The 11,560-nt window shown below is 41.3% G+C and overlaps 1 protein-coding gene across 1 annotated transcript; it reads left to right on the top strand.

Annotated features, from left to right (window-relative positions):
• The first annotated feature begins 7,769 nt into the window (after positions 1-7,769).
• LOC126199665 (host cell factor 1-like) lies at positions 7,770-10,631 on the top strand. The gene has a single exon (XM_049936593.1). The coding sequence runs from the start codon at positions 7,773-7,775 to the stop codon at positions 10,629-10,631; it is 2,859 nt and encodes a 952-aa protein (XP_049792550.1). The 5' UTR covers positions 7,770-7,772.
• The last annotated feature ends 929 nt before the right edge of the window (positions 10,632-11,560 follow it).

Raw genomic sequence — 11,560 nt, 5'->3', positions numbered from 1 at the left:
GCGGAACTACAAAACCAGCGTCCCCCCACCACCGTTATACTACATTTCTGCTATTCTTTCTACACAGATTAATCACTTTTAAAAGTTTAGTAAGTATCTTTAATCAAAATGATGCTTTGTTGAATAATATTGCTTAAATGAAATACACAACCTGACAAAAAATTGAAGTCCTAGAAGAGGAGGAAACGAAATGAAACTTAACAGGCTGAGAGAATATGTGATGTTATTTAAGTGATTACAAAATCGAGTCAGATTTACAAACAAAACTTAGCAGCATTAGTTCACTTATGAGTATGACGCTGGACAGCCACTGACCTGGATGCATACACTGATTCGATAGAGAAGGATGGCCTGAACCAAGCTGGCCCACAAACTGTCGTTAACTCGTGCTTGACATCTGGGATCCTGGCATGAGGACGGAGTTGACGTACGAACTGGTCCCACACTCAGATCGGGCACAGATCTGGGGAGCTGAATATTGCACAATTCGACCAATCGGCCAAATGGAGGCCGACAATGAGACCCCTCTCAAATTCCGTCAGGAGCTGATGACGCTGTCTCGTAGGAGTACGCATCATCTTTGTGTCCTGATTGATCACTCAACGTCTAACGCTGTTCACGCCCCTTATTATACCCTACCGGGCCTGATAACAACGCTAACTACGAACAACACTAATGCACTGTGGTGGCCGCTATACGTTGCGACTCTATAATCATTTACGTACTCTCCGAAGATGTGTACATGTAGGAAGTAATACTGACAATGGACGATGTCTTCTTGGTACTTCACTTTTCTTGCCAGGAAGTTACTGATATGAAATATTGCTCACAAAAGATTAAATGTATCGTTGTAGAAAATAAATTGCGATCTGTACAAATTTCATTAAAAAAGCATTAAAACAAGACATACATCATAGGGGCATTGTTTATGGACATAACTGTGCATTTGTTTTAGTATGATGTATAATAAAGAACAGACGTTGTTCATTACATATTGTTAATAGTACGTAAACTTTTACTTAGAAATGAAAGAAAGAGGGCTATAATTAAAAACTGAGAAAATATATATTTCCTGGAACTGTGATTTCCTTTCTTTGAGTAATGCACGCTCACTGACTGAGTCAGTGAAGTCAAACTAAGCAGTTATGTCATATTCTATGAACAAGACGGGTAAAGTCGACCGTCTGCTTGCACCCGTATTCGACCTTAAGTAGCTCTTCTATTGTCCAGAATACGGTGAAACTGCGTTGCGAGATACTATAGTCACCGGTATTGTCACTAACATCCTCGAAGCTATTTCGACGTTAGGATAAGCATCTCCGTATACTTTGAAAAAGCCTTTAGAATGTCCAAATGAGGGAACCGAGCCAATGCTCTTCGTCAGTTGTTTTAATTTAAACTTGAAAGCAGCTATTTCGTTAAGTAGTTCCACTATAGCCAAATTATATTCGTATATATGGGAGATGTATTTTGCGTTGCAGTTATTGCCATATTAAATACGTTGAAGCACTGTAGCTCAAACAGTCTCGCTCTAGTCCTCAGTCGAAATAAATCGGCACGCATCGAAAGCTTTCGGCACAACAGCGCATTTGCTTCAGCAGTTGCTCGCAGACGTTACTATAACAAAGCGAATTCGCAGTGAAGGATTGCATTGTTGATCACGAGCGTGTTGTGTAGGCGACATCTGTGAGAGTCAGTGCACTGTTGCCACATAAATAATGTTAGCACTAGACTTACGCTGGGTAGTAGTTGTTTCTTTGTACTACTCACACGAAATGACGCTGTAACCATATCATGTTCCTAGATCTGGCGCTGCAGTCATGGACTGTGCGGCTGATCCTCGGGCATGGGTGTGTGTGTTCGTCGTTAGGATAATTTAGGTTAAGTAGAGTGTAAGCTTAGGGACTGATGACCTTAGCAGTTAGGTCCCATAAAATTTCACACACATTTGAACATTTTTATAGACATATACATATACCGGGAGATCAAAAAGTCAGTATAAATTTGAAAACTAAATAAATCACGGAATAATGTAGATAGAGAGGTAAAAATTGACACACATGCTTGGAATGACATGGGGTTTTATTAGAACCAAAAAAATACAAAAGTTCAAAGAATGTCCGACAGATGGCGCTTCATCTGATCAGAATAGCAATAATCAGCATAACAAAGTAAGACAAAGCAAATATGATGTTCTTTACAGGAAATGCTCAATATGTCCACCATCATTCCACAACAATAGCTGTAGTCGAGGAATAATGTTGTGAACAGCACTGTAAAGCATGTTCGGAGTTAAGGTGAGGCATTGGCGTCGGATGTTGTCTTTCAGCAACCCTAGAGATGTCGGTCGATCACGATACACTTGCGACTTCAGGTAACCCCAAGACCTGGGAGGCCAAGCATGACGAATGTGGTGGCTGAGCACACGATCATCACCAAACGACGCGCGCAAGAGATTCTGATAATAAAGCCTCACTAAAAGCACCTTTTGGTTCAAATGGCTCTGAGCACTATGGGACTCAACTGCTGTGCTCATCAGTCCCCTAGAACTAAGAACTAGTTAAACCTAACTAACCTAAGGACATCACACACACCCATGCCCGAGGTAGGATTCGAACCTGCGACCGTAGCAGCAGCGCGGCTCCGGACTGGAGCGCCTAGAACCGCACGGCCACCGCGGCCGGCAAAAGCACCTTTTCAGGTAACGTCAACATGCTGCGACTGCTGGGGCATCTGATTCTCTCTCTCATTACAGCTCCTTTTATACACGATTGTCATGCGCAGTCACTGACGTTTTGCTGTCCAGCGCCAACATTTTGTGAACTTTTTTGGTTCTAATAAAACCCCATGTCATTCCAAGCATGTGTGTCAATTTTTACCTCTGTATCTACATTATTCCGTGGTTTATTAAGTTTTCAAATTTATACTGACTTTTTGATCACCCGGTATATATTCGGACGACCGGTCAGTCGGTACGACTAAGCGCTCAGCGGAGGAGCGCCTCTGAGGATGCCCAGCGCAGTCCTGGACGATACGTCAGGAACAGAAGAATTTCTTGGACTACGACCTCACATCCCAAAAGGTAAAATGTCATTATAATTACCTCTTGAAATCCCGCCACCTAAAGAAAGAAAGGAGAAGGAAGGAGGAATGCAAGGAAGACAGAAAGTAAATATTAAGCGCAGAACAGTATACTCCTTGGCAAGTGCAGTCGGCAATTCAGAGACGCTACGAAGCAGCGCGAAACGGTGCTGGTATTTTCCAAAGACTCTGACGTTACTCAAGACTCGTTGCCCTCTCCAAGCCATTAACCACAAACTCACATGTACTTATTACATTACCATCTGAGTCACTGAATCCTGACCATTTATAAAGGGGTGTCTGGCTACATTAGTTTACACAAAACTGGATAGCCGCCAAATCTTCGAATTTTGTGAAAATATGCATTAACGGAACAACAGTATTCGTGGAACATACAGATAACAATGTAAGATGATTCACAATCGAACAGTGTTGCAGGAGATGCATCTTGTGTCCTTGACCTTGGTCTTGCAGATGGACGGTCGGCGGCTATACGACGGTGGAAAATCGTAGTTCGCCATCGAAAAGATTGCCTTTGAAAACCTATACGTGAATACTGTTGTGCGCGGTACTCGTGTTCTGTTGGGTTGTTTGGGGGAGGAGACCAAACAGCGAGGTTATCGGTCTCATCAGATTAGGGAAGGATGGGGAAGGAAGTCGGTAGTACCCTTTCAAAGGAACCATCCGAGCATTTGCCTGGAGCGATTTAGGGAAATCATGGAAAACCTAAATCAGGATGGCCGGACGCGGGATTAAACACTCGCCCTCCCGAATGCGAGTCCAGTTTGCTAACCACTGCGCCACCTCGCTCGGATGTCGTGCTCTGTGTCACGCTGGATAACAGCTGACTTTACAGCACGTGTAGGTGTGTATGTGTGTGTGATGCTCAACGTTGCGCTTATTACCGTCCTTGCTGATATACGCCATGAGGCGTTTGGATAATGCGCCTCAAACTAAAAAGTTCCTTAAAGTGGCACTCACTAACGGGAATGCCCAGAAGATTCTTTGACTGATGGAGGTATCTCACAGACATTACTAAAAATTTTAACTGAAAGAGATTTGAAGAACGATACCTAATAACTAGCGAAAATCTACACTGTAGTGATCCCGTTTTAAGAGAGTAAAACTTAAATATCCTTTTCTCCCCTAGCTCCTTTTCTTCGTGCACTGCAACTGCAGAGATGGCAAAAATAAAATTAGACTAGTAACACCAAGGTAGTTAAAATAAAGAATAACAGCATGGAATAAACAACACAGCGGCATGGACGCAGTCTTTTCTTTTCTTTGGAACGTCGGTAAATGGTAATATTTTAAACCATGATATACGTCACAATGAAATATGCTACCCGTAACAAGCTCTGCCGTGACTAGTAAGTAGAGCAATTCCATTCTTATAAATGAAAATACGAATTGTGAATGTGTCACAGTACTTAATTCATCTTATTAGAAGGTTATCGCCTTGTAAAGATATCGTCAGCCATTAATTGATTATGTCCTTCGAAGATGATATTTACTGACGAATATGATACAAATCACAGTCTAATAAACACAGTCACGACACTCCCTGGTGGGAGAGTTGTTACCGTTTAACACGTGGAGCCACACTAGCGCTCCAAGCGGTGAGAAAGCAGTCACAAGTATCGTAAGGATGTTTGTTTTTAATTTTTTTCTACTTCATTAACGGAATAGCTCTTATATTTTTTGCGTTTCATGCGTCAGTAAGCTACAAAAAGACGAATTATCGTGAAATACATGTAAAAACAGCCAAATCACGCTCATTTCATGGCAAGTTATAACACATTCATGAAGAAATACTTTTGAATATATCTATATTTGCAGCTAACCCCGCTGAAAGTAAGAGAATATAAACACAATTCTAGCATGATAAGCATATATTTCTGTTGGTATCTGTTATTATCATAGGCAATTTCCGTGACACTTAAAAATTTTTTATGGAATGGAATGATTCGCCCTTTCTTACACTTCACTAGACTTTCTAATAAACGAATATTTTTGCAAATTAATTGCTTTTGCTTCAAAAACGAATGAGTTGAAGTTCCTGCCTTTGTGGCTCAGATTTAGTAACAATTATAGAATTGGTTTCTCCTGTGTTGGAGAAACTGTTATTACTTTTGGCGCTTTGTTATCACGTCTGTGTGGCTTTCGCTGAAGCAGCAGTTGTGGTGGTTTATTTGACACGTTAAGTATTACATTCCATATAGTTTTCCTACGTTCCACATTCACTGATTTGGCTGAAGTGTAGCGATAAAAACTTTGTTTCGTTGGATAGATATACGACGTCTTTCTGTAAAAGGTCAGGTCATTTGGTGTTTACTATCAATATTTTTGTCATTAAAGGAAAATATTTTATTTAATAAATGTCTGTGCGTTACGTAACGCATCGTTTCGTACCTCTCAGGGTCCTTGGGTGTAGTTTTTCAGTTATGTCGATTTTTTTGGCACTACAAACACTCCCCATTGTAAAAACTATGTTACCAATCAGTATAAACGTTAGTATTCCCCCTCAGCGTCGCTTGCTGGCCACTTGGGGCGCGGCTGTCACTTTGGGTAACAAAAACAAAACGAGACCGTGGAACAAATTCAAAATTGACCTTCCAGGCAAAAGACTTGCTACAAAAATGCACAGCGTAGCTGTTATCTTTAATAATATAAAAAAGTTGAACTAGGAAACAAGTAATTGTGTAAAGACAAGAAGAGATAGGGGAGGGAGGGGGGGCGTCTAAAATTGGATTTTAAGCTATAAATGTGAAATCATTCAATCGAAAATGAGCGGACAGACTTCGAAGATAAAAGTACAGCTGCGGAGCAAGCGCAGATATAGTAAAAAGGCAGACTACTTCGTAGTTTTTGGATGAAGTGAGCAATCAAAATTAAACAATTACATAACTAATCAGATCACTAAGATTAGATATTGCATAATGAGATATTGTAGAATAGTGGCTGAGGTAACCAGGTTAACTTTGAAGACCGAATAAGTATCAAGTTTAGTCTGCACACTTAGGACCACATGGCGATAATCTGGCAGGTAGTTATTGATTCAAAGCGGTTCCAGCTAGCAATCAGTATGAAATGTGCCTCAGTTCTTTATTCGCCGAATAGAGGGGAAGAGACTGTACTTGGTAACTGTATCTCTATCAACGCCTTCGTGTTTTACTTGCTTGACACACTGCGTTCAGAGTAGTGGGAAATGACCGGAGTAGAATTCTGACACGTGACGCTTCCATTTTCATCGCTTGTCTTCTTCACTGAGAGAGTGTTTCTTTTATCACATTCTAACAGCGGTACAAACTGTTTGCAGCGGTTATTCACGATATTTCGCAAGATCGCGCCTGGCTTGATAAATGTTATTTTCAATAAAATGTTTACGGTAATCCTAGCAACGTCTCATAGTAACTCCATGGGGTCTTAAGCAGCATTACTACCAACTAACCTACAGTCTGTGCAAATAAATCCACTGGCAAGGCAAAGCGAAATTAAGTCACAATTTGTGTATCATGCAAGCTGTCGCAAGAACAACAGAATATTGCAGTTTTAAATGCACGTTTCATACATAATTTGTTATCAAACGTAAAAATTAATATCCCTGCATCTGTCTAAACGAGAACATTTCTTAAATAAAAAAGTCATAGTTCCATTAAAACAAATTTATCTATTTGCCTCGAGTGTTTTATAAGCTTACGAAAACATATAGCTCACTTATTTTACGATACGTTTGTGATCGTTCGTCTTGTTACAGAGGCCTATTCAATATTTTTGAGCCAAAGGATACGGTATTTAATATGGAAGAGTACACCGTACACTGACTTAGATGTTCTTCCGCTGTTGTCGAAAGAATTTATTAAACGTTTGTTGTGAAACAATTAATTACCCTAACAATCCTTGACAGAAGATCGATTTATGAACATTACAACAGGACCTATACATGCAACTGGCCTCATACATCATATTGGTAGCATTCCGAAATTTTCTTAAGTATAAAAATGATATCCTTTCTTCGAACTCTCGAATTTGCAAACAATCAAGAAAGTTTAATGATATCACCTGGAAATCGTGTTATTGTGAAAGAACGAAATAACCAAAATATCCTTAACCGAGGAACTGCTTAACACTGTAAGACTACCTTCAACACGAGGGCAAGATCACATTCGTCCTTTATAACGGCTGCAGCACGAAGTTTTGGAAGTGTGGTAGTCAGTTCTTTTTTTTTTTTCGTTCGTTAATGTTGTCTCCAACCAGCAACAACGTCTTAGAATGTAAATTTTTGTCCTCAATAATGAGGCAGAACAAACTTAACTACAGCTGTCTGAAACACTCCGTCATAAAAATAAAAAAATGCTATTATTTCTATCAGACGTGAATCTCTGATCATAGAAGAAAAAATGCGCTTGAACATAAGACGATGTGTCTCTAATATCGACGTCACAGTTATGCGTCTTGACACACAAGCTCTGCACGCAACGGTGTTTCAAAAATGCAATTAATAGTGTGTGAAAAATATTGTTTCTTCCTCCCTTCAACGCTCATATTTGTAACTCAGTGCTGACCGCAAATGTCTATACAAATGTCCACTGATTAGACTCTGAATCGCGGAAGGCAGTAACAGTTGACGGTACGCTTATACGACTTGAAGTGACACGAGGCCACGAATCCAGCATAGTGCAGTTGGTGTCATGGCGGCGCTAGATTTGAAGTGGCAACGGGTGCAGAACACATCGGGGCCGAAACCTCGGCCCCGGCATGGACACAGGGCAGTGGCCATTCAAGATATGATGGTAGTTTTCGGAGGTGGCAACGAAGGCATTGTAGATGAATTAAATGTCTTCAACATGTCTACAAATACGTGGTTCGCACCGGCAACGAAAGGTCGAATTCCTCCTGGATGCGCTGCGTACGGAATAGCAGTGTACGGAACCGCGATTCTTATATTTGGTGGAATGGTCGAGTGTGGAAAGTACAGCGACGATCTTTACGAGTTAGATGTCAGCAAATGGGAGTGGCGAAGACTGCGACCCAGACCTCCCATAAATGGAAAATCCCCGTGTCCTCGACTCGGGCACAGCTTTACGCTCGTTGATAACGACGTGTATCTCTTTGGTGGTCTTGCGAATGTAGGACACGATTCCAAAAACAACATTCCGCTTTATCTGAACGATCTTTACGCTCTGGACTTGCAAACGAAAATGACGGCGTGGAATATTCCGGAAACGAGAGGCTGCAGGCCATCACCTAGGGAATCTCACACAGCTGTAGCGTACGAGAATAAATTTACCGGCTCCTCTCGTATCATTATCTACGGCGGCATGAACGGGCGTCGCCTCGGTGATTTGTGGTTTCTCGACTGTGAAACATTTTCGTGGTTAAAACCTGTGCTGCGAGGAGTTCCTCCGCAACCACGTTCGCTTCATACTGCAACGGTAGTGGGAGAGCGAATGTTTATTTTTGGAGGCTGGGTGCCTGTGAGTACGAACGACGGTAAAGCAGAAACACCTGAAACGGAGTGGAAATGCTCCAACTCGCTGGTTTCCCTTAACCTCGAAAAGCTTACCTGGGAAGAGCACGCAGTGGATGAAAGTTCTGGAAGCACACCTCGCGCCAGAGCTGGTCATTGTACAGTTGGAGTGCACACCAGGATGTACGTCTGGTCAGGCAGGGACGGATATCGCAGGGCGTGGAACAACCAGATATGTTTCAACGACATGTGGTACATTGACGTCTCGCCCCCCTTGCAGCCCCATAAGGTACAGCTAGCTAAGGCACAGACAGATGAACTTGAACTCTGCTGGACCTCAGTGCCAGCTGCAGATGGGTATCGTATACAACTCCACAGGTATGAAATGCCATCTGCTGTGAATACCACAGTCAACCCACCCGCACCAGCAACACCACCTCCCCAGCCAGTCTCTTCCCAGGAAAGCAGTACCGGTAGTGCGTACGATGTCAAAGTAAGTTCTCCAGACCTGTTACCTCTGGAAGATAATACTTGTAAACTACAGCCCATCACCTCCACCAGCCCACTTAATTCCAGACCTGTAAGCCCTTTATTGGATTCATTTGTGAGTGAAAACAACGACTTTAGGCAGCAAGCAGTACAGTGTCCTCCTGAAACCTTGACCTCTGTGATGTCATCTGTAGGAATGCCTTCATCAACAACAGCTCCAACTCCCATGCCCAGTGTATTTACAGGCAGTCATGTAAAGGAAGACATAGCGTCAGTGTCGGTTCTTTCCTCTAAACCGTCTCTTCTGTCAGTGTTGTCAGGAGCTAAACTGCCTCCACATTCTCAGAACTTCCCAGATTTAATACCAGAGTCTAGTTTAGGTTCGAATACAGTGACATCATTTTCATCCTTAAAAGTGACAGCTCCTCAGACACCTTTGACAGTGGGTGAGAAGATTGTTCCATCAGTATCTGTCAGTATGCCAACAACATATCCAGTGAACAGTCCCAGAAACTCGGTATTTTCTGTATCGGGGCTAGCAAGTCACTGTACCACCCCTCACCGACAGCACAATTTGTCAGGAGTTATGTCACCTACAACTTTGCTTAAAAACAACTCTTTCCCACAAAGCAAGCCTGTTGTGATGCAAAAGCCAGTGCATACTTCAAATTCACCTCTCGTCACATTTGTGAAAACAAGTCAGGGTGTTACTGTCGGTGTGCCGAGATCATCTATAGTGCAAACTAAGCCTGAGATATCACAATTATCTACTGTTCAAAGTACCAGGCATAGGCAGATACCTTCTGGAGGTGTCAAAATATTTAAAACACATCAAAAACCAGGACTGGATATTAAGGAGGACTGGAATTTAATGCTAAAGCAGTCACAGAATCCATACAGGAAACAGAATGTCCATGTCATGAAACCTACTGTCCCTGCAATTGAAGGCACTACTGCAAAATTCTCTTCAAATGGTGGCCACTATCCTTTCACAGCATCACCTACTCTGTGTCCTACACAGAATGTTTTGCCATCACAGGTTCTTCATTCTTCTAATAGTGCTCTAACATCTAATATTTTCCAGCAGGCAGTCTCAAAACCGAGCTCCGTGAAAATAATCGTCGTTTCCTCGGCTACCACATCCGGTGGTATTGTCGGCAAGCCGATTACGATCATGATTCCTGGAGGAAGTGTAACTCCAAAGACTGTTCACGTAGGAGCAAATCCGATTACTCATGCAGGTGTAAGAGCTGATGTTAGCCAGTATCTAGCTACTTCTCTGCCATCTTCACTGCAGTTTCCTGCAGGGACCCCACATATTGCTGTAACACCTAATGAAAAACAGCAGAGGGTGCAATGCACTGCTGCAACAGTAGCACCAAGGACTGTGTCATCATTTTCAAATTGTGGGCCTCTGCTGACACCCAAAAGTGATAACATGAGTACTCGCTTCAGTACTGCTTATGATGAACATGTAGTCTCCCCGCCTGGCCCTGTATCATCTTCACCTGCCATCAGTTGCCAACAACAGACAATTGGAACTGCAACTTTCAACTGTCAGCAAACAACTGTAGACAGTGAACTGTTATGAACAGTGATTCAAGTTCAGAGTTTCATCTAGGATAAATACTTTCATGAGTCTGTGAAGCAGATGTGTGAAGCTCCATCTGTTATTTATAGGAAGGTCAACAGTAAACAGTAAAAATCAGGAATGTTACTTATAGAGAAGCAGAGCAATATAAAATAACTGTTAAGTACGTTGTAGAAACTATACACATAGCTCATGTGTTGGCAGCTGTGTCTCGTCACACTATAAAGTGATTACAGTTATGAGTTTTACCCTCTGACTTCCTATAATGTATGTTAAAATGAAGATGAGCTATTGCAGGCAGTCAAGCTTATTGGTTTGTAGATGCATTTGTGTTGATAGCTGTGTGATATTAGTAGCTCTTTCATTACTGTACATTCAGCATACAAAGGATCCCTGCTTTTATTGTTATATTCCTCAATTAATTGTCAGACTTCAGTTCTGAATAAGATTGATCAGTGTTTTAGAAGTTCTGCTTTATTAATAGTAAAGTATCTGTATAGTTATTACTTTTAATGCTTTTATCTTTGTAGAGAAATGTTTATCTTACTATGAGACTGTCTTAACTACACTGGTGTAAGAACTAACAACTGTGCCATCTGTTTGAAGCTTTTATTTGTATAAAATCAATTACTTCAGTTACACAATTAAATTAAATACTGGCATCTAGAAATGTATTAACCTCAGCAATTTTGATTCAGCTAATTTGAAAACAATCCTTAAAACATTAAGTGATGCATGATTTATTTTTAGGAATGACCCCTTCAATACCTTTGTTCCAGTTGTTTAATGTGTACTAAGACAATAAAAGATACGAAGTTCTGGTTATGTTATCCGTTTCACTATTCTATGCATTGTCGCTATATGTATGAACTGAAGCCTAATGTTAACAGTAAAACATACATAGAATTAAATATTCATATCTAAAGGCT

This window comes from Schistocerca nitens, chromosome 8, assembly GCF_023898315.1.
Source record: "Schistocerca nitens isolate TAMUIC-IGC-003100 chromosome 8, iqSchNite1.1, whole genome shotgun sequence".
Classification (NCBI taxonomy): domain Eukaryota; kingdom Metazoa; phylum Arthropoda; class Insecta; order Orthoptera; family Acrididae; genus Schistocerca; species Schistocerca nitens.
This window is presented reverse-complemented; position numbering and strand designations above follow the sequence as displayed.